General features: G+C 37.4%; 4 protein-coding genes across 5 annotated transcripts; 1 reads left to right on the top strand and 3 right to left on the bottom strand.

Annotated features, from left to right (window-relative positions):
* Window positions 1-38: 38 nt before the first annotated feature.
* On the bottom strand, window positions 39-4527 carry LOC111808697 (protein NETWORKED 2D). The gene is made up of 2 exons (XM_023694841.2): window positions 4036-4527; window positions 39-3775 (listed from the first exon to the last, which is right to left on the bottom strand). The coding sequence occupies exons 1-2, from the start codon at window positions 4127-4129 to the stop codon at window positions 195-197; spliced, it is 3675 nt and encodes a 1224-aa protein (XP_023550609.2). The 5' UTR covers window positions 4130-4527; the 3' UTR covers window positions 39-194.
* Window positions 4528-4826: 299 nt separating this feature from the next.
* Window positions 4827-9682, top strand: LOC111806342 (cytochrome c1-2, heme protein, mitochondrial). Of its 2 annotated transcripts, none has more exons than XM_023691609.2 (8): window positions 4827-4968; window positions 5616-5686; window positions 5973-6187; window positions 7637-7916; window positions 8114-8185; window positions 8951-9067; window positions 9225-9290; window positions 9373-9682. In XM_023691609.2, exons 2-8 carry the CDS (start codon window positions 5630-5632, stop codon window positions 9487-9489), a joined length of 924 nt encoding a protein of 307 aa, XP_023547377.2. In that variant the 5' UTR covers window positions 4827-4968; window positions 5616-5629; the 3' UTR covers window positions 9490-9682. The 2 variants fall into 2 exon arrangements, with proteins under 2 accessions (XP_023547377.2, XP_086979737.1); XM_087123611.1 differs by lacking the exon at window positions 4827-4968 and adding an exon at window positions 5022-5046.
* A 2389-nt stretch (window positions 9683-12071) lies between these two features.
* LOC111804960 (dof zinc finger protein DOF5.7) lies at window positions 12072-13593 on the bottom strand. The gene has a single exon (XM_023689809.2). The coding sequence runs from the start codon at window positions 13310-13312 to the stop codon at window positions 12263-12265; it is 1050 nt and encodes a 349-aa protein (XP_023545577.2). The 5' UTR covers window positions 13313-13593; the 3' UTR covers window positions 12072-12262.
* Window positions 13594-17060: 3467 nt separating this feature from the next.
* LOC111789844 (putative rhamnogalacturonate lyase B) lies at window positions 17061-21174 on the bottom strand. The gene is made up of 16 exons (XM_087121147.1): window positions 20984-21174; window positions 20241-20319; window positions 20024-20145; window positions 19893-19943; window positions 19700-19819; window positions 19502-19621; window positions 19273-19408; window positions 18928-19098; window positions 18691-18846; window positions 18493-18599; window positions 18298-18388; window positions 18073-18214; window positions 17835-17991; window positions 17628-17744; window positions 17421-17547; window positions 17061-17343 (listed from the first exon to the last, which is right to left on the bottom strand). Exons 1-16 carry the CDS (start codon window positions 21088-21090, stop codon window positions 17104-17106), a joined length of 2043 nt encoding a protein of 680 aa, XP_086977273.1. The 5' UTR covers window positions 21091-21174; the 3' UTR covers window positions 17061-17103.
* Window positions 21175-22511: the final 1337 nt, after the last annotated feature.

Raw genomic sequence — 22511 nt, 5'->3', positions numbered from 1 at the left:
TATCAATCAATCAAGGGCTATTATTAGCCCCAATGATATGAACAGAGAATTTAAGGGATGTGTATTTTTCCAGATGAACTTAAAAAACAAGCTTACACAACAACACGAGTCTAGGAAAATCTCACTTCTGCCAAAAATTGCAGAAGACCAAAAGAAACAAAAGATGTGGAAAGTGGGATGCAAAAACAAAGAATTTACAGATTGCCTGCTTTCAAAGCATAATACTTCTTTTGCATAACAGGTGCCATCCCGGAGAAGATGGATTGCTTCTTTGGTTTGACGCCGAAGATGAACGAACGTAAAGGAACTCTGTTTCTGCTTTCTGAGTGCGTCAGCTGTGAAGGAGTTTCCTGCCTTGACCCTGAAAGTCTGAACTCCTCGTTCAACTTTGCCAGATTTGTCTCTACCTCATATTGAAGTGATCCTATGTGATCTAAAGCTGCTTGCAATTCATCCGCCACTTTATTATTCTCTTGTTTCATGTTCAAAACCTCCCCTTGAAACTTGGCAGCTTGGTAGCTGGTGAATGAGAAATCATCATCCTCCGCGCTTGCCTTCAATCCCGCAGTTATTTCCTCTTGAATGTTGCACAGTGATGTAAATCTGTCCTCCAGCTCCTCTTTCAATTCCCCACTTTTATCCGACCAGACGTTGAGTTCATTCTGTATCTCCCTCAAGTGTTTGTACAATGGCCGCGCTTCTGATCTCAACGAGAAGTTCCCACTCCCACTCACATCCTGTTTCTTCCCTTTTTCTTGAAGCTTTGTCACTTCCGTTTTTAGATCCTGAATCCCAGTTTCGAACTGCTGTATATGATGGAATGTAGCGCTGAACTTCAACCAGAAGTCTAAATTTTCCTCCAGAAGTTCATCAATTCTCATCCGGAGTCTTTCTTCGATCTCTGATGTTGTTGTCGTCTCTGGTTGTTGTACTAGAAACTTACTGATGTCAAATCCCAAATTGTCATTCGATACATCTTGACGTGTCAGTCTTTTTCTCCGACCTGCTTTTCCGTTCGTTGTTTTATTGGTTTCCTCACTTTGATCATTTGAGGTTTTCTGGTCGTCTGTCCCAATTTTCTGCTCCCTTAAATCCATTGATTCCCTGTTTTCATTGAAACATTTCTGCATCAGATCCAATTTATGGTGCAATGATCTGATTTCTTGATCCTTCAACGCGTTTACAGTTTTTAATTCATTTAGCTGCTTTAATGTTTGAAGATGATCACGATCCTTTTCATCCATTTCGATTAGCTTCTTCTTTGCGTCTTTGAAATTTCGAAGAGTTATAGTGTACTCTGTCAGGAGAGCTTTTTCCCTGTCTTGTATTCCACTCAAGAACAACTGCTGCCAATTTGGTTCATCTACTTCATTCACTACTTGCAATTCTTCGTCTTTTTCTATGTTAATTGCCTCTGAACAATTCCTCTTCATTATCTTCTTCATCATCATCTTCTTCTTCTTATTCTCTACTTTAACTTCTCTTCCATTTCCAGGGGAACCATTATCCTCGTTCTTCTCGGGATTGCCAACCGACAAGTCGACAACAATTCCTTCCGGACCTTTGGCTGTGTTGCTTGCATCGGATTCATCATAACTACCTTTTGAACTCTTTGATTCGTCCTGGATTTGGACTTCTTCTACTTGACCTCTAGAAGTGGTATTCACTCTAGCTTCCTCTCGATCGCCTTCTGAATTAGCCTGGGTTTGAACAACTTCCACAAGATTTCTAGCAGAACCAGAACCAGACAAGGTTTGAGCAATTGCTTTCTCACTTTTGACAGCAGCATCTGCATTGGAGTCCTCATAGCTACCTTTTGAACTCTGTGATTGGTCCTGGATTTGAACTTCTTCTACTGGACTTCTACCAGTGGTATTCACTCTAGCTTCCTCATGACCACCTGCTGTATGCTGTGAATTAGCCTTGGTTTCAACAACTTCTACAAGATTTGTAGCAGACCCATCAGCCTCATTTTTCTTGGGATTGTCTGCAGCATTCACTGACAAGGTTTGAGCAATTACTTCCCCACTTTTGACAGCAGCAGCATCTGCATCCCTAATATCAACAACTCTTAGACTTCTAGAAGCATTACTAACACCAAGTTTCTTAGAACTTCTTCGCAAATTTCGAGAATCCATCCGGACTGGACAAATGTCATTTTCATTGCTGTTCATGCTACTTGCATCAGCTTCCTCAGATTTACCTTCCAAATTCTGTGATTCCAATTCTTTAGGGGATGCTTTCATTTCATTGATTGGTTCCTCATTTCTCCTCGAAGCTGTTACCTGACACTCTTCAACTGATCCCATTTGTTTTGGATTATCAGAACCCTCATTGGGCTGTTTGAGCTCTGTATCTGCTCCACTTGAACCTAACTTTACACCAGCAACTTCCTCTTCTTGTTGGACCTGCACCATGCTTACTAAAGATTTTGGCTTTGGCTCTTCATCAGCTTTCAACTTCTCTGGTTGTTCAAGCTGCACCATGTTTACGGAAGATCCTGGCTTGGAATCCTCATCTTGCTGTATGCTCGGCAGTTTACCAGAAAGATGATCAAGATTACAATGTGCCTCAATTATTTGGGATTGGAAATGGGTTTTCTCATTCTCAAGTTTCTGGTTCAGATTCTGAAGCGCACTCAGTTTCGTCTCCGTATCCTTTAGCTTCTGTTGTAGAATGTTGTTTCCATCAATTATGGATGTCTTCCCGTCTTCCAGAGTTCGTACCTGTGTTTGCAGGTTGTTGGTTTCTGATCTTAACTGTTTGATAAGAGCAGTCTGAGAAGAGAAGGCGGTTTCTAAGCTGATCACCTTGGTTACAAGCTCATCAATGTTTTCAGCCATATCTGTCATGGTAAGACATGTACTGCCCTCCAACTGCTGCTTGATTTTTTCGCGTAATTCCTCTGCTTTCTGTTTCTCTTCCATACGAATGTTAACCTCTTCAGGAACTACTGGTTTTTGCTTCTCCTCATTGGGTCTGTCACCATGAAGCTCAGCTTTGATAGAATCTAATCTCTTTCTTGCTTCATTAATCCTTTCAGACTCTGTTCTTGCTTCCTCAGCTGATCTCTCCTGTTTATCCTCCAACTGAATCAATGTTTCTTGGCAGGACTTCAAAGCAGTGTTTGCCATCAAATTACGAGCCTCGTCGTCTTCAATAACGATTCCCTCTCCGAACTCATCTTGCAAGCTGAAAACTCTGTCTTGCATCTCCTTGATCTGATTCTCGATCTCCCAATACCTCCCAAGCTGGCTTTCGTAAGAGCTCTTCAAGAACTCCTTCTCTGTTTGTAATGACAAGATATGTTTCTGCAGCTTGTCAATCTCATCCAATGCCTGTCGTTTCTCCAACCCGGATTTAGCAACTGCGGAAGCTGCAGCTGCAAAATTTGAGATCCTTTTGGGCTTCAACTTCTTCGTCGCTGTCGTAATGACAGACTTCAAATCAGCAGGGGCCTTGGGAACTTTTGGGATGTTTCCTCTGTTCATGTGAGGTGACTTCTTGGAGAATTTAGGCATGGATTCTTCATCTTCCTCATCCATCGCGAACTCAACTTGCTCCGGGAAAACCGAAGCAATCGTGTTGTTCGCATTCTGCAGCTCAGTTGAAATGTGATCATAGCGTTCAGCCAAAGCTCTGTAAGCTCTGTAAGATTCCTCCACGAAGTATATCAGCTCTGGCCTCTTTTTATAATACATTTCGGCCCTCCGCGCAAATGAATCTCCATCTTCTTCTATCAACTTCAATGCGTGTTGGACCTTTTCCTCCATATCTGCAATTTGCAGAAACTTTCATTTCACATGATTAATCAACGAGACGTGGATCGATCTGGGCAATTGATTATATGATCCAATTCCAAATGGGAATCCTTAAACTTTCAGAACAAAACATTTAGGATATCCAGAACACGATCTTACCCAAGAAAAATGAAGAACAATGTAGAATTAGATATGCAGATCAGATCATCCATATCAGAAACAGAGAAAAAGAAGAAAACCCAGATGAGAGAAAGGAAAGAAAAGAGAGATGAACCTAGAAGATTCTGCTCCATCCATTTGGACTGTTTGGTCCTGATGTGGCTTGCCCACCACCATGAATAAGCATTGCTTGCAGCTCTCTGCAACATGGTTTATGTTTGCGTAGGGATTCTGCTATCCTAAAATTGTGAAAGCTGTGTGTTTGTGTTATGTGTGTGTGTTGTGTGCGGTTTGATTGTCTGTCTCTCTATAGAGGAAGAGAGAAGACATGGAAATGTGCGTGGAAAGGGTTTGATGAAGAAGAAAACAACGGAAGAACAGAGAGGAGAAGGAGAGAAAGAGAGATCGATTAAGGCCATTGAGAATAGGAATGTAGAAAGGAATTGCCTTTTTTCTTACTAAATATGAGATCATGGAGGAGAGTAAACTTCGCTCTAATTACTTGTTTTTAATTAATTGTGAATTAGAATTGCCTTTTTTTTCTCTCTTTTTTTTCTTTTTAAAATTTCTATATACTATTATTTTTAACAAAGGAGACTAAGATTACTATTGTCTTTTAAATATGTATCAATTTCTTTTCAATTTAGTTACAATATTTGTAAGCATGAATTATGACGTCAATTTTATCAAACAAATTTTGAGATAAAAAATTAATTCTTTTTTCATACATATAGATGAAAAAATATGGTAAAATTTACTGATTTGTTAGAATAAAATAAAATTTATATCTAATAATTAATTGATTTAAAAATTTAGCTCTTGAAAATTGCCGGTTTTTGCAGAATTGGTTCGGCCATTTTAATTCAAGACCGGACCGAACCGAACCAATTAGGGCCAAGCAAACACTAGACGCCACCGGAGCCCATCCAACATTGTTGGGCCAGGTAGCCATTTCTGAACCATAGATTTTCTTTTTTCTTTTTCTCTCGCCTCACCTGCAATTTGCGAAGGACCTCTGATTCTGCATCCTATCTCTGAGCTTCAACAGGTTATTTGACCCTTCTCCGCGCCTCTCCTGCTTGCCCTGCGCCGATTATTCCATTGGATCGCGTTGTTTAGCTGTTTCGTGTGTATTTTTGCTTCTGCTTTGTTGCCCGATTTCTCCACGAATCTATGCCTGTTCTTCCTCTTTGTTTTCGCTTTTCGGGCTAGGTTTTATATGGCGTGTCATGCCGTTTTTTAGATTTTGGTTGTAGTTTCAATTTTGTGACTTTTTAAGCTGTTATGATATTGATTGAAAGGCTAATTATGTTATTTCCGTACTGCGTAGAAGTATTTGTTCCATGACATGGGAGTTTTGTTTTGGTATGGATGTTGATTCATGTGAAATGGGGTTTGAAGCGTTAACAGATTGTCAACATGGTTAAAAAAATTTGATTTTGTGTTTATTTCTACCAGCATTTTTAATGGCATTTTCTGTAATTAGCTGAAATTTTCGTATTAGGTAGTATGCGTTCACTTTTTCCCTTTATCTTCGTTGTTGTAAGTTATCAGTTATGTGAGTTCTGGGTGATGTGTCTTGTATAGTAATCTTCTCCTCTCAACTCTCTGCCATTATTGAAACAGTGTATGTGTTTTATCTTGTCCATTTTGACTCTTATTATTATTATTTTTTTTTTTTTGAATAATTTGCAGAAATTGTGACTGGAATGGCTGGGGGAGGAATGATCCGGCACCTACTCAGGAAATTTCCATCTCAATCTTCAGTAAGTACTTTAGCTTGTTATTCTATGTCCTAAACACAAAGGATAAGTTTTTGATTAAGTTCTCTATTTGTCCTGTCATAAATAGATGTTAAAGAATCTGCATAGTTAGTCACTATAATGCTTGATTTTGGGAAACAGTGTTGGTGTCACAAGTATTTACATTGTTGAAGAGGTGACTTTTACCGTAGTTATGGGAGATGAAGAGGACTGTTTCTATTTCATTGATCAGTGACATCAATTAAATTAGCTGATACATAGTTGTGGTTACGGTACCTTACTTGTGCAGACCCCTCCTTTGACCTCTTCCCTTATTTCAAAAAACGAGGAAGCTGGCTTTGCTGGGATGAACTCCTTTAGAAGGCTTGCGCTACTTGGAGCAGGCCTTTCTGGATTTTTCAGTTTTGCAACTTTGGCATCTGCTGATGAGGCAGAACATGGCTTGGAGTGTCCAAACTATCCCTGGCCTCACCAGGGCATTTTGAGTTCATATGATCATGCTTCGTAAGATATGATGATGACTTTTTCTTTTTCCCTGCTTTATAGAACTGTCGGAATTCTTGAGCTGTCTTTACTTCACCATCAGTCTCACAGCTCTTACCTTAGTGTTTTAAGCCCGCTATAAGATGTTCTACATGTTTTTAATGATTTTTATTTTCTTTTTAGTTGATTTAGATGGATTATATTATTGTAGAGTGCAGCAATTTATTATAGCATTCCCCTGTTTTGACATGAAGTTGACTGCTCATTCGTGCTCGTCACTTATCATTGACCCATCTAGAAATTGATAGATGGCTCATATCTTAATGAGGTGATGGCCTTCTTATGTCTTTTGTCTAGAAGTAGATGGCCCATTCAATCCCGTCCTTGGTCATTGAAATATTAAGAAACTTTATATTAATGGACAGCCTCCATAGATTGTGCATAGTCTTATCATCTTCATCATCATCTTATCCTTCTTGTTATTGATGTTGTTATTAAAATCATCATCATCATCATATTATGTGAAATGTTTTTTTTTTTTTTTTTTCCCAATTTACATTTATTAAGGTGGAATTGTGATGACATAAAAGAATGAAAAAAGAAAAAGACTGGAAGGAGATCTGCAAAGGGAGCCCAGAATTAAATAAGATTCCAACAATCAAAGAATGGGAAGAGTAAATTCTATAATTTCTTCTTCAGCAGGAAAGGATTACAAAAGGTTATTCTTATGAAATAGAAGAGAAATCACTAGGAATTGTCCCAAGGCATGGAAGATTATAAAACTCTTCCATTTGGTGTTTATCGAGAAGGAACTGTAATTGCCAAGAGAGATTAGAAAAAAAGCTTCGAAGTGAGCCCAGATTTTGATTATATCCCAAATTTCAAAGAAAGGGTGGAGAAATTATATAAATCTCTTCCAATTAGCATTTTAGTTTTGAACCCTGAAAATGTTTAAGAAGGGGGAGATAAGGAATCGTCTCTTCAAAGGATTACTAATAGTTCTTTCATTGGGTTCATATCAAGAAGGAACTGTAATTAGAAAAGAAATTGAGAAGTAAGACTATTTAGAGAGCCCGTAATTTAATGAGATCCTAATCATCCTAGAAGAGTCAGCAAAAATTCTACAATTTCTTTCCAATTAAACCTATCAAGGCAAGGCTGGCCAGAATAACATTCTCCCTTAGATCTTTGCCCATATATAGGGGTTTCAAAGAGTTAAAAACTTTTCCTGGTAAGCACCAGGTGAGACTAAAATCCTTTTAAATTCCTTGCCAACATTTCAAAGTGAAGGAGCATGTCACATTTTCTTATCCATTAATTTGTTTAACCCTATGGTCTTGTGGATAACATATTTCCTATCTGTTCCTCCTGACTCAATAAATTAATTGGTCAACATTAATCATTTATGTTGAGAGAGATTTGATGATAGTGTATAATCTTAATGCTCTAAGGTTAATTTTGGTTGAGCAGGATTCGGCGTGGTCATCAGGTTTATCAACAAGTGTGTGCATCTTGTCATTCTATGTCTTTGATATCATATCGTGATTTGGTTGGTGTTGCATATACTGAAGAGGAGACGAAAGCAATGGCTGCTGAAATTGAGGTAGTGGATGGGCCTAATGATGAGGGTGAGATGTTCACTCGTCCAGGTAAACTCAGTGATCGGTTTCCTGAACCATATGCCAATGAACAAGCTGCTAGATTTGCTAATGGTGGAGCTTACCCTCCGGATCTAAGCCTCATCACAAAGGTAATTCTTCTTTATCATTCTTGTAGTTTCAGGAAGCAAGATTGTATATATTAAATCATGGGTGTTGACTATTGATACCAAAATGTTTATCCGTTCTTTTTCCCCTTGGTGATACAAACAGAATCATTTATGCATATAATGTAGAGAATTTGTGAATAAACTTTGTTCTAATGCCATTTTATCTTTTTCCCTCTCAGGCTCGTCATAATGGTCAGAATTATGTATTTTCCCTTCTGACTGGTTATCGTGACCCACCTGCTGGTGTTTCGGTAAATTTTAATCCACATTAGTTTTACTAAATTCCATAGGATGTTCTGTATTTCTCATTGCAAATTTACAGTTGTAAATTATGGGACTTCTGTGAGTAGAAGATATATTTTGATTGTCCTTATTAGGATACTACCATGTTCTATTATTTCATGTGAGCTTCCTTCAGTAGGGTTAGTTAGTTTTAGATGTCTTCTATTGCCTGCCAATTTTGATGTAATGTGTGGGTACAGTTCATATGGAACAGATATGTGCATGTTGCATATCTTAGTTGAAATTAATATAACACCATATTTGTTTTTTTTAGTGTGCGAGATAGACGTTTCTTGTGGCCTCAGAAGCTGCAAGTCGAGTGTCATATTTTCGTGCTTATTTATGGTAGAAAATTGTAACTCACCTCTGAGGTCTAGTTTGAACTTAGGTAGCCTGTTTTGGAAGGTGTATTTCTTCATTGTGTGAAATCATCAGATGTCTTGCATATTGATTTTGGTTTTGTTTGTTACTCCCCTGCCTCATTGGAGTCTGATGGAGTATCTTTTATCCATCTGAGTATTCTATTCTTGAATAAATATGAAACAACCTTTTATTCTTATGATCATTGTTAAACATTAGTTCACAGTGTTGTACTCGATTTGAAGTGAGCCATGGTCATTTAAAGCTTAGAATTGGACGAAATTCAAATATTTCCAACCAATAAGCAAATTTGTATTATTTTCCAGCTTGATAACTCTTCTCAATTCTGAAGAACACTCTGAATGGTTTTGTAGATCCGAGAGGGTCTGCACTATAACCCTTATTTCCCTGGTGGAGCAATTGCAATGCCTAAGATGCTTAATGATGGAGCTGTTGAATACGAAGATGGTACCCCTGCAACAGAAGCACAGGTTAGTCTGCAAAATATGCAAAGTTCGTAAGTTGTATAGAACATGAGAATATGTATTACGAATGCACAAATCTACCAGCGCTGACTGAGCATCATATTGCTCAAGTATTGATCCTTCGTCCATCGACTTATAAGTTCCATGCCCCTTTGTATTGTAGATGGGGAAAGATGTTGTGTCATTCTTGTCATGGGCAGCTGAACCAGAAATGGAAGAAAGGAAACTGGTAATTTGCATATTAAGTCTATGTTGCCTTGTTTCACGTTTCTAGTTCTCTTGTCTGATGTGTGTTTGGCCTTGAATGGCAGATGGGATTCAAATGGATCTTCGTGCTCTCTTTGGCTCTACTTCAGGCCGCATACTACCGCCGATTGAAGTGGTCAGTTTTGAAGTCCCGCAAGCTGGTTCTTGATGTAGTCAACTAGTAGCTACCTGCATTTGAGTTTGTGTCTATTATTTTGCTTCTGGTAAGAAATGAATTGGCAATAAGTATCTGTTAGAATGTAATGGTTCTTGCGAAGTAATTTCCTTTTTGAATCCGTTAATTTGCAGTGAAATGACCTGCATGTGTCGAGTTCCTCCTTTTTGATGAAAATAAATTCATTAGTTTGTGGTAAATTGTGAGTAAGATTTATAGGCCAAAACAAGGAATGCGAAGGGTGTCTGCCTATTTGGAGTTAACAATTATGTTTTACCAAATGACCACATTTTGGCCTATTCAGTGATTAGTTTATATGTTGTACTATTTGGTATGATAAATTTCAATCACTCAAGATCGACTCATACCTGTGCTTTTGGTTTCATCCAAAATATCTTACCATCTCAAAAACCTTCATGATTTAATTTTTACAATCTCAACAATCTCAAAAACCTACCCGATTTAATTTTTTTAATACAACATATCAGATAATTAAGTTATGCTATGTGTAAAACATATTTTACAGATATATTTCTTGTAAAAGTAATAAATACAAATATTGATAATTTTGATTGAACCAATACTTGTTCCTTGAAAAAGGGACAAATTGGTATGCTAATTGAAAACCGAAAGGAAATGTCAAAAAGAGGAGAGTGATGAGAAGCAACTCAATCAAAGTCTTCACGTTATAAAGCAAAGCTCTCACATTCTCCTCCTTAGTCTTTTCTGTTTTCCAATCCGAAATGAAACCACCACAACCAAAAACAAAAGGTTATTTGCAAAGAAAATGGATGTAACGCCAATAATTTCCACAAAACGACACCATCTTTGATTACTCATTCGAAGCAAACACTAAACACTAAATTATATCATAATTATATGTGTGGTTGCTAATCCTTCATAAAAAGGGAAGATTCCTTTCTCTGTCTTGTTTTTCGTGCATGTTTTAACCCCAAAACCCACATCCACAAAGGTCGAAAATCATTCGTGTGAAACAAAAAAAAGTCTCACGACAAATTTTCTTTCTCGTATAATCAATGTCTATTCAACACGAAGGGAAAAGAATAACTCATAATTTTGTTTGAAAAAGAGAAGGCCACTTTTTTTTATTTTTTTTTGGTTTTTTGGGGGGTGGGAGGTGTTGAAGTTTCATGTATCTATATATGTAGAGCATATGATGGGTCATGAGGTCCTCGCATGGTCTCTAAAATGACAGTTTGCAGTTCTAACAAAAGCTTTCCTTATCCCACGCTGTTCCTCACTTCTATCACGTTTACTCGCCCCTCTTCATACGTTTCTTCTCCCTCCCTCTCTCTCTCTCTCTCTCTCTCTCTCTCTCTCTCTCTCTCTCTCTAATACTTATGCATCCAAAAACATTACGTTTTTTTGGAAGTTTCATTTTTAAAGAAATCCAATGAACAACAGAAACAAAATGGGTGCTTAGTTCAACTACTTTTAAAAGATTGTGTCTATTTAGAAGTCCAACAATAGGATCATGTCCAACCCTATAGTTTGTTAATGTTTATATCATCAAAGGTCTCATCAATCCAAAAAATGATTTTCTCATCAATTATTTCATGAATAATATTGTTTGATTTTTAATATATTTATTTAAGTTTAATGATAGTTGAGGTTTTGATACTCAAAAAAGATTTTATAATGAACACTGCAACTTTGAACAGAGACCTCTTGAAAGGTTAAAAACAAAATTTAATCACTGAGGGGACTGAACTGTAAGCCCAACCCTTTTCACTAAATGGTAAAAGCAAGCAAAGGGGAGACAGAAAAAGCAATGATTCAGTGAAGGAAAAAGAAAAAGAAAAAAACAAAGCATCTTCGAGGCTGCAGAACACAAGAAGAGATGCTGAGTTAACAAGTAGCTCTTAAAACAACCTATAAACATTAATCAAACCCTAAACCCTTTTCACCTTCAAATTGACACTTCAATTCATTCAATGCAATCCCAAAGCCACCAGTTTTTGCAGACACAAAGTACAGTGTGTGTGTGTGTTTGTATAATTAATTATATATGAAAGAGGATCAGAGAAAGGTGCAGGCTACAGGCTATTTACTGAAGCCCCTGAGAGGCTAAGAGCAGAAGAACAAGAGGTTATAGGCTGCAAAACCACACTGCGACACTGCCATGTTTCATTTATACATGTTGACATAATGTTGAGTAAGGCACAGATTAAGTCCCCCTCATAAGGATTGATACTATCTAAACTCTGACACTCTCATACTTTGAACACAAGCGTACCTTTTGATTCTCTCTGCATAAAACAAATCAAAGATATGCTCTATTAACTTCTAGCTTTTAATAACACTCCAAAACTTATTTCCTCAGATCCCAATGAATAAACCAATAAAACTATATCAACTTCAACTTTTTTTTTTATATACTTTTCATGATAACAACTGTTGAAATCACCAATTTACTTTAGAAAACCAGGCAGAGAATATAAATAAGAACTAACATTAGCCCTTTTGTTGTTTTTGTTTTATTTCAAACAAAATCTCTCATCCCTATAAATGGGTCTCTTCAATTTCTGAATATATTGCTTGGAAAGAACAAAATGTTATGCATTTCAATGGAATAATTCAAACCCAATAAGAAATTAACTTACAGTAAATGCCATCTCTTTGATCAAACTTACAATAACACTAAATAAACATCTAAACTGAATTAAAATATGAGCTAACATAATATTCAATTTTATTCACTATGATGATTTTTTGGATAAGACTCCAACCTTTTTTTTTTTTTTCAATTTGTAGCGGCCTCAGGGCAAGGCAGTGAAATGGTGCAAATCTTCCCAAGCTTGAACTCCATTATTATTGTTAGTATGATTCCACCCATTCGCACCAGCACTGTTTGTGGCACTCACTTGATGATGATTTGGACGATCATCATAAGAATTATTTCCGAAGAACCATTCAGTTGTAGTGGCATCCTCCCCGGTTGTTGAAACTGCTGCAGATTGTGTTCTAGGATCATGAATATTGAAACAACTATCCTGTTTTGGAGTCTCTAGATTGTGAAACAAAATGGGTTGCAACAATTTGTGATTTTGATCCTTGTTTTGCACATGATCGTGGTCTCCAAATATCATAGCCAACCGGTGTTGCTGTAATTTAGAATGGAGGTCTTGGTTTAGAGAGCTCAAAGATTGAATTGAAGATGCAAGGGTGGTGTTGGTATTATAGTGAGGTTGGAGGTTTAAATTTGAGTTGGTATTGTGGTGGTGAATTAGAGGGAAATTGGTGTCGTAGTTGAGGCTCATGTATGGATGATTTGTGGTGGGAGTTGTTGGGAATAATTGTGGTGAAGATGATGAGAGTCCAACTCCAAGACCACCATTCAATTGGAAATCAATGGAGGGTGAGATTCCAGCAAAGAATCTGAAGGCAGGGGTGTCGCCAGAGGGGAGGAGTTTGGAATTATTGGAAGAAGAAGAAGAGGAAGAAGATTTGAGCTTTTTGGTTTTCCGGCAGCCGCCACCGATGGGGACATTTCTCAAGGCGCCACCTTTGGTCCAATATCTACGACACGTCTTGCAAAAGTGACGAGGTTGAGTGAGGCAGTAGTTGTTGTAGTAGCAAAACTTGGTGTTGGTGGAATCACATCGAGGACATTTCAGAGGTTGTTGTTGTTGTTGTTGTTGTTTTGTATTTGAGGAGGATTTGGTTCTTGTTGTGCCTGAGTTTTGGCTGATTTCTTCTTGCGATGAGGGCCTCATTGGTTCTTCAATGGGATGGATGCTGCAAATGAAGTCAATATGTGAGAAATAAAAGGGAAAGGAGGAAGAAGCAAAAGCAACAGAGGCACACATTAAATTAAATATATATATATAAAAAGGAGTTTTTTTATGGTCCTTCTTCTCGGGTGTTTCAGTTTCCCTTTTCCAGAGGCAAATATACTAAATTCAATGTTTTCATGCAGTGATTGACATTATGATGGATGTTGATGGGTGCTTGTGATTTTCATCAAATATTGGTTTCACACACATTCAAATACAACACTCATATACAATTAATCTATTTATCGATAAATCGAGAGAAAGTTTGATGTTGATTCTTGTGGGAGATGTGGGAGATGTCAATTTAACTCGCCAGTAAACATGTGAAGATGGGTTGAAATTGAAGAGGCCTGTGTGTTGTGTGGGTAGACAGAACAGAAACAGTGTATGAAGAAAGCACCGTACAAAGTACATATTTACATAAGTGAGGGTAAGCAGTAATAGAGTGTGGAAGCACAGCCCATGCATGGCATTGTCATATAAGCGTAAGGCTATGAATGGTATTGATTGGGATTGATATAGATTTAGCGAAACAGAAAGTTGAAGATTTATATGTGGTGTGAGAGGGAGCAGCGTGAGAGCTGATCCGTAATAATAAGTAGCTCAGAGCACACCAATCGATACACACACAATCAGTGGCACTCACCAAATAGACCTTACCTTTCTCTCTTCATTCTTGCCTATTGTCCCCTTTCAAAACCAAACGCCATTTCAAGATTATAAACAATTACAAACATCACTTAGTTCATACAAAAACATAGACTTTCAAAATTAATGATGTACATCTAGCTTCACCTCTACCGATCTGTGTACGCCCTCGTCTCGTTTGCGCCGTCTAGTTTTCATCTGAAAAAATTAAAATAGCATAAATGGGTATCAAAATACTCGATTCTTAGTTAGTTTTGAAGTCTTATGTCGTTTAGTTTGTTCAGTTGTTCATATATCTTTTTCGTACTTAGCATTCCCATTTCTGAGTCATAGGATCTTCCTTGGCTATCCTCTAGGTTAACTTGGCTCACCTAAGCTGAACTTAGGTTAATGGTGCGAAAGCCATTAAATTCTATTTTTTTAGCTCTAAGTAGATCATCGGTTCTCAGGATTTACTGCCTCATAAGTTCTATCTTTGGGCTCTAAGGTATCTTGATTAGTTGTTTACTAGTTTTTTTTGTCATCATCGTCAACCTACATACCATAGGCACTCAAGGTGTCACCCCATCATGAGTTCCAACCCATAGTTCTCGTCATAGCATTATGGACAATATTCTTGATTCCTCTAGCATAGTTTAGTTGACATCTCCGTACTAGACTCCATAACGTAAAAATCATGAAGGGGGCTACTTTCAAACTTACCAATGCTCGTCTACTTATTTGATCCCTTGCTCTCATCCGACTAAGATCACTATTAGAGAGTGGTTGAAGACCCTTAATTTCACCCATAAGACTCTCATAAAATTTTATTAAGGTCCATGCATTTCAAGACTCAACCTCGTTTCTATCAACTTATAAACATAAAAGTACTACTACGGACCTCTGTCAATCGGAGCAGGTCCACTATTAAATATTAACTAGCAAATCCCTAAAGTCCCCACAAAGTACAAGTCTGGACAATTAAATCAAGTGGTTGGTTAGCAAATCTTTAATCTTCTACCTATAACAATATAAACATATCCTAGGAATGAATCCTATCATCAATATGGAGCATCCATCGAACCAACATGTTTTTCATCGGTCAAACTAACTTATACCATTCCAAATATTTCTTATAACATTCTAGATATGGTATTTATCAATCTGAAATTTCGAGGTGCTACTTACTTGATTCAATCACTAATTTAATGGTCGGTTTGGGTCGTCAGTACGTATCAAATTTCTTTAAACTCCTTAAATAGGTCCTCAATTAAGAGAATAGAGAAGCCCATCGAAATAAAATAAAAAATCTAGCTTAAAGAGGACCCGAGGAAGGAAAAATAAAGGAACCAGTTTTGGAGCAGACATCCCTAATCATTGGCAGCCGGTGTTGTTGTAGAGCCCATTGAGTGTATAGAAGCAAGAATGATTAGAGGACTTTATGTAAGTATTTGAGGGGAAAATGCGTTGAGGGGCAGGTATTCTTTTTATGTTTTATGGTTTATTTTATTGAGTGAAATGGATGTGTGTATTAGATAGCGAAGAAGAAGAGAGGGAGTAGGTTTCGTGAAGTGTTGCAAAACTATTGTTTTTAGGGCTTTGGTTCGTTAGAGAGTGGGCAAGGTTGTTGTGATAAGGCTCGCACAGATCCTGGTCGGGCTTGGGTGGGTGGGTTTCTAGGGTTTTGTATCAATATCATCTCCGACTCAATTTCCTTAGTTTAGCAATAGATATTGGTCCATAAATGTCCCAATCAAATTCCCTTAGTTTCCCAGTTGGATTCCCTACTTAGGTTTTTCTTATAGGAGAAGCATGATTACGTGAGTGGTAGTTGGTTGAATTGGACATATTGAAACACATTAACAGATTGATGGTTGTAAGTAGTTATTCAATAATATTTTTACGTTTTAATTATAGAAATAAGTTGAATATGGGTTAGTATTGAATTTTGAGGATGAAATGAGATTGAATTTATTGAAATGGTCCCCGAAAAGTATGATCCACGATTGAAGTATTTATGTATGCTCGATTTTGATGATTTACTGCATACTATGTGAAATTAGGAAAATTAAGAGGATCATAGGTAATTTAGTTATGCAATCTGCTATACCTTGTCTATGGTTTACAATCTATGATATGATTATGCACCTAGGTGGGTATGATTCACTAGCCGATCCGTGACCCTAGGTTGTCAAACTACAACCCACATAATATTTCAGGGAATTATAATATGAGATGATGTGATCATGTTACTATGTGGGGGTAGTGAAGGATTTACTAGTTTATCCTTGATCGTTAGCTGTCAAAACAAGACCAACTAAGTATGTCAATGATTTGTGATACAAGATGTGATGATGTGGATTGATAGAGGGGTCGTGCCCTCCGTGTCAAATATATCCGTGGTTAAAAAATGATCAGCAAGGGATAGCAAAGAATTAGCTAGATTGTCTTTAACCTAAATTTTTTTAATGAAATAGATGAGCTCCAACAAACTAGATTAGGATGAAGGATGATATTGCTTATCATGCTGCTATTGCGGGGTGAAGATGAGTGCAGGCGGTGGAGAAAAGTAGAATGGCGTGAGAATAGAAAGAGTGTTACTAAAAACAGCTAAATGTGAGGCATTGACAGCAGATAGGAAGAAGATGAAGAAATAGAGAGAAAGAGAAACACGTGAGAGAGGGGTGTGTGGATTCCCGTGAGGGCTATGCATTATCCCAACCCCTGGAACCCACAAACAGACTTATAACACTTCTCACGGGTTCTTTTCATCCTCCCTCCCTCCCTCCCTCCATATCCCACTCTTCTCCACCTACCTTTCCCTATTCTCGATGTATTCGCATATTCAGTAAGGTATATTACTTCTGAACACACTCTACCACAAAATGTGTACGTCAATATGGGTATGTGGAGGTTTTAATTCATCACAGTTGACATTAGAGAAAGATCACTACTTGTCATTACTTGCCACAACTCAAAACAGCTTCTGATGGAACAGTATACAATTTCTTTGAACCATCTAAAGGGCCGCATTTATCAACTAAACTAAATCCTATATTTGTGTGTGTACTAAATTTCTGTGGTTTTTGAGTTAATTACTTTTCTTTGATGCAATATGTAGTTTTAATTAAAAAAAAAAAAAAAAAAAAAAAAAAAAAAAAAAAAAAAATTGTAAAACACTGTGTGAGACGGGGGGATTATGTTTGAGGTGGAGCTTCGAGTCGAACGTAGTCGTACATGAGACCTTGGAAAGGGCCTTTGCTTCTTGCCTGAGTGAAATACATGGAGTTGTTCCCTTTCAGAAATTGAGTGCCAGGGAAAGGCGCCGAGTATAACCAGTAAAGCCCATGAATCCCATGCCTTGCAATTGCGTTGTCCCTTCCGATCCTTCCTGTCGTAAACCCGGGTTGGCTCGACGTTTTATCGTTTAACCGAACCTTCAAATCCACAACAGAACAGAGTATTAGTTTAATCTTTCACGAAAACACTACTCTGCACACACACACTCTAATACCTGTAATTCGCAATCAGCAGCAGATGCCAATGCAATTTGCAGTGTGTAATTTGCCGTTTGGTTCACAGATTGCAATGAAAATCTGACCTCCCATGTGGTTGCTTCGTATGTTTGATTCCCCACATCCCTGCATAAAAGAACAAGAAACACCTCTTAAATCAGTCCCTGAAACACTAACTAAATGTAAAAGAAAAGCCCCAAACTTACCTGGTAACATGAGCATAGAACCAGTCCTGGGTATAATTATCCACACCAACAGTAAATACAAGATCATTATTTGGATACATAGCCGCATAACGTTCCCACAACCCATATTGTCTGAACCTGTTAATCAAACCCAACTTCTCAACATCATTAAATTTTTATTCAAACAAAACAAAACAGAATGAGTGGAACAGAATTTTTAAAACCGACTTGTCATCATGGTCGATGTATAGTTTATTCATGAGAGTCGGAAAAGGGTCGGGCACATAAAACTCCGCTGCTGTGCGGTCGGGAATGCCGATCTCCCAGATGGTTGGGCCCTGTCTCGGCGGATCAAACACCATCTCATCCAATTTAATTTTAGACCCTACAAAACGAAGAGCTTAGCTTGGTTTGGTTTGGTTTTTTTTTATGAAATGTGACGGAGAGAAAGTTGTTTATTACTTACCAGCCTTGATTGTGATATTTCCCTCGTACTTGTAGTCTCCAATAAAGCCAGGAACAAAAGCATAAAGATTATAAACTCCTTCTCGAACGTTATTGATTAAGAAGCTGCCGTGACTGTCAGCTTGAGTCCAGAATTGATAGCCCTACAAGAATGGAAGTATAATATATTAGCAAGCACGTCTTGGTTTGAGAACTCTTTGGGGAATGGAAATTAAAAAAGGATTACCTTGCTTTCCCTTTGCCAAGATCCCACAGGACCAGGCAATGCCAATCCAACGAAAGCATTACTCGCACGCAAAAGTCTGTCGCTGATAGACCTGATGGAAACAATACGCATACGCATATTCAATTCACAATGTTTTGAACTTAATCACAAAGGGAAGGGAGACTCAAATTTGTCTAGAGCGAGAGAGAGGAATACCCATCACGGATTAGTAACCGGCCGGCGACGCTCCCTCTTTGGGCAGAAGAAGGGAAGTCTTCTGATTGAGGAAAAGTATAGGGCCACTTACTGATTTCCGTTGCCAACTGTGATAATTTGATGCATGTCAGTTGAATGAGTTACTCTAAATTCAGCATTAAAAGAGATATAGAGAGGAAGAGAGAATTAGGGGGGGACCTGTTGTTTGGCATCTTGCCATAGAGAACGATAATCCTCCTTAGGGGAAGCAGAGTTGAGATAGACAAATACAGGGCCGAAGACCTTCTTCCAAGGCTCTCCTTCTGCAAATTTCATGCCCACATCCGTTCCAGCGTAGTGGGTGCTAACGAACATCTGTGTGGTAGAAATTAGAGTGAAGGTATTGTTAGGAACCGGTGATGGATGGAAATGGAAATGGGTTAGACGGGAACTTACGGAGAGAGTGATGGGGCCGGCGTGGGAGGTGAGATCCTGCTTGAACGGACCGGCGACGCGGAACTCGTCACTAGGAGTGATCATCCAGAATCCAGTCGGTGGATTTCTGGAGATCCAGCCGTGAACTAGGTTGTCCTTGTCCTCTATTGAGTACATGTACTTGTCATCTACCTGCACTCACACATCACTCATCATTCTCAATTTCTCATCAATGGCGTCACTTGAAACCCAGATTTTGATCATCAAAGCCAATGTGTTGAATTCAACAATGAACCCAATTCAAAGCCTCAAATGTGTGTGCGTAGATATCAAATGAATTTTTTCAGAAATAAATGGTAAAAATACCTCTCCTCTGAGTTTCTCATTGGCAGGATTGGTCAAAAGAACAGCCTCAGGATATGCCAATGGATCACCATTATTTCGGTCGTCCATTGTCGGCATCACTCTCTGCCTACTGTCCGATACAGCCATGTAATCAAACCTAAACACCCAAACCATTTTATATCAAAAACTAAACTCAGAATTTAGGCAAAAAAACAGAATCCAAAATGGGTTTTTTTTTTAATTGTTCTACATTTTTTTCTGAGGTCTGAAAACGATCCTAACTTGATCCATTTCAATCTCCGGCCACCCCGTCGGCCTCTCGAATACGGCATACGTATAAAACCCAGAGCTTCCTCTCAGCAACACGAACCTGCAGAGCCAAAAGGAAGCAAAAACGACGTCATTTTTCACTCATCTTGGTCTATAAAACTTACAAAATTCTCCCCACCTTTTGTCTACATTGACAGGGGCGTTCTTGTTCCCAACTGCAACGCTCCATGTTTTGACAAACGAGATTTCCAGTTGCTCGTCGGTGGATACTATCACTTTAAACGAGGTTCCTAGTAATCTAAATGGGGACAACAAAATTTTTTATGATTAGAATTTAGAAGCCAAAAGGGAGAATGGGTTTTGGTTTATACCTGTCAGTGTTAATGTGTTCGTTTGGGTTGTTCCATACGGCGTCCCAGTAGCTGTGAAACACAACACTTAGCCCTCAAGTAATCCAAACCAATTCTGTTTCAGCCATATATATATACATGGTTCTACTTACCCTCTGTTCGGCGCTTCGGTTTTGGTGTCCAGAATGTTATCGATTCCATTGTAGCTCAATCCAACCACGTCACCATCTGGGGTGGACAGAGTAACTTGGACAATACCATTATCCATCACGACCTGAATAATCATCATAATACAAAGGTGTTGTCTTTTGGATGCCAATAAATTTAATTGTTTTAAGGGAAAGAAGATGAATTGGTATAATTACTTACATTTCCACCACTTCTTTGTAGTCTGACTTTGAATTGCCCCGAAGAATTGTTGATGTTCATGTCCATTAAGTTTCTCCTACTAGAAGGCCAATGTTTAATTTACTATATATTAATTAAACTTTCAAATTTTATCTTTTTTAAAATTAAAAGATAAATTAGAGAATCTATCTAGAAGTTGAAACAAATAAATACTGAAAGTCAATAAATAAACAAACAAACAAACTGAAATCTTCTTTTCTGAAGAACAGTAAAAGTAAAACCGTCTCACCGACACTTGTCCGTTTTTCATTGGTCCACATATTTCAAAGACCGAAAAGCAAACAGCACCAGCACTTTGTCCCGTGACAATGTGGGGTTAAAAAAATGTATATATATTATTAGGAAAAAATAAAAATAAAAAACAGCATAAAATTCCTGTGGCCATAAATCGAACATTCTCCTTTGTAAGATCAAATATGTGAAGATTAAATTAAATTATACAAACGTGACAGAATAATATATGACTCCCGACATAATTCCACATTTACTGTACATTTAATAAAGTTAATTTAAAAAAAAAAAAAAAAAAAAAAAACTATATTGGTTGTTCCCGTCGTCTTCAACCTCTGGTTCGGCTCTGCATGCATTCATCTTGCAGAAGAGGCAGAGGCCAGCAGGTCAAAGTTGAATGGGTAAAAATTGTATTTTTTTTTTTTTTTTTTTTTGTAGAAAATAAATAAAATGTAGATGAATATAATAATTACCTTAGTGGGGTGGTCGGAATCCGATTGGTAGTGTGGTGGAGAGGAAAGAGGAAGAAGAAAGCGGCAGCCATGGCTGTGCACCAAAGGGCCAAACCCCATTGCTTCATTTAAAGAAATTAGCCTGAAATTAAACTATAAAGCTACAAAAGGAGCAGAAAAAAAGAAGAACAAAGGGATTTAATTAAAGTAATGGTGAAGCAAGAACATGGGCACGAAGGCTTCTTATGAAGGATGATAGAAATTGAGAGACGAAGTTAATTACCCCTGTTATGGCAAGCAGTTAGCTACAGTAAAAGCGTTTTAACTCTCCCTTTTAATGGACTGAATTAATACCATAAAAATATATAAAAAAATCGTCTTTTTGTTTTATTTTTGTTTTTGGTTTCTTAACAACTGGGTTGAAGCTGTCACGTGAAGGTGTACATACACATATATAGATATATATATAGGAAGTAAAAGGTTAAAGGTAAGACTCAGCTGACGAAGACATTGATTTCCATTTCTTGTAAATGGAAGATTAGAGGAGAAACCAAGTTGTCTTTTCCTATGTTTTGACATTTTGATTATTGCAAATTCAATGCATTAATGGTTACGGTATTGAACCCAAAATCTGACCATTTTATATGTACATTTCTGCCTAACTCCTCATCAACAATTTCAACTTTCATGTTACCCCGTAGATTAAGTTAAAACACCTTTTTATACCCAATTAAAAATAATAATAATTCAATATGAATAACTCTCCTTCCATGATGAACTCAATCCAAACCCAATCATAAAACACGATCATTTAGTAAAATAATTATTTATTTATTTTTAAATCTTAAGTTAAGATTTGCTATCAATTTTAATAGGTAATATATTTAAATATGAAAATCATTGATTTCATACCATAAACTTTAACTTCAAAAAAATTCATTTGAAAACTAAGAAGTTTTTAGAACCGTTCTCATCTAACACCAACTATTAACCCAATTTAAAGTTTAGGATTATTTACATTCAGAATTGAAATTTTTATAGTTTTATTGACCATTTTTTTTATAGGACTAATAAGACATTTTTTTAAAGCTATTGAAATTGTTGGTTCAAGTATATTAACAATTCAATTTTAAATTTATAATTTAAAAGTATTCATATAACTCAATGACTCGATAATTTAGATTACTCAACCAAAGTCATAAAGATTAAGTTAGATGAGAATTTTAAAACGTAAAAATTGAATTTAATTTGGTCAAGTCCATCCACTGATTAAAAAATACCTCAAGAATTTGACCATAAAAAGTTGATTAAATAAGTAATTGAGGTGTTGGGTAAAATACCAATTGAGATAGGCGTAATGAACAAAAAGAATTAGGCCGAAACTCAAAATTCCAAAAGGAGCAACAAATCCAGAGAGATAGGGAATTTGAAAGGCAGGCGGGCACAGCCTCGGAATCCGCACATTGGCGCTGGTGAGGTGAGCAGAACCTTCGGGTGCATGACACGCGGAAAGGCCTAATAATTTGGTACTTCCCATTGCCACTGCTAC

Source organism: Cucurbita pepo, chromosome 1 (assembly GCF_057944985.1).
Source record: "Cucurbita pepo subsp. pepo isolate OVF chromosome 1, ASM5794498v1, whole genome shotgun sequence".
Taxonomy (NCBI): Eukaryota; Viridiplantae; Streptophyta; class Magnoliopsida; order Cucurbitales; family Cucurbitaceae; genus Cucurbita; species Cucurbita pepo.
Note: the sequence above shows the minus strand (reverse complement) of the source record. Positions and strands in the feature narration are given on the sequence as shown.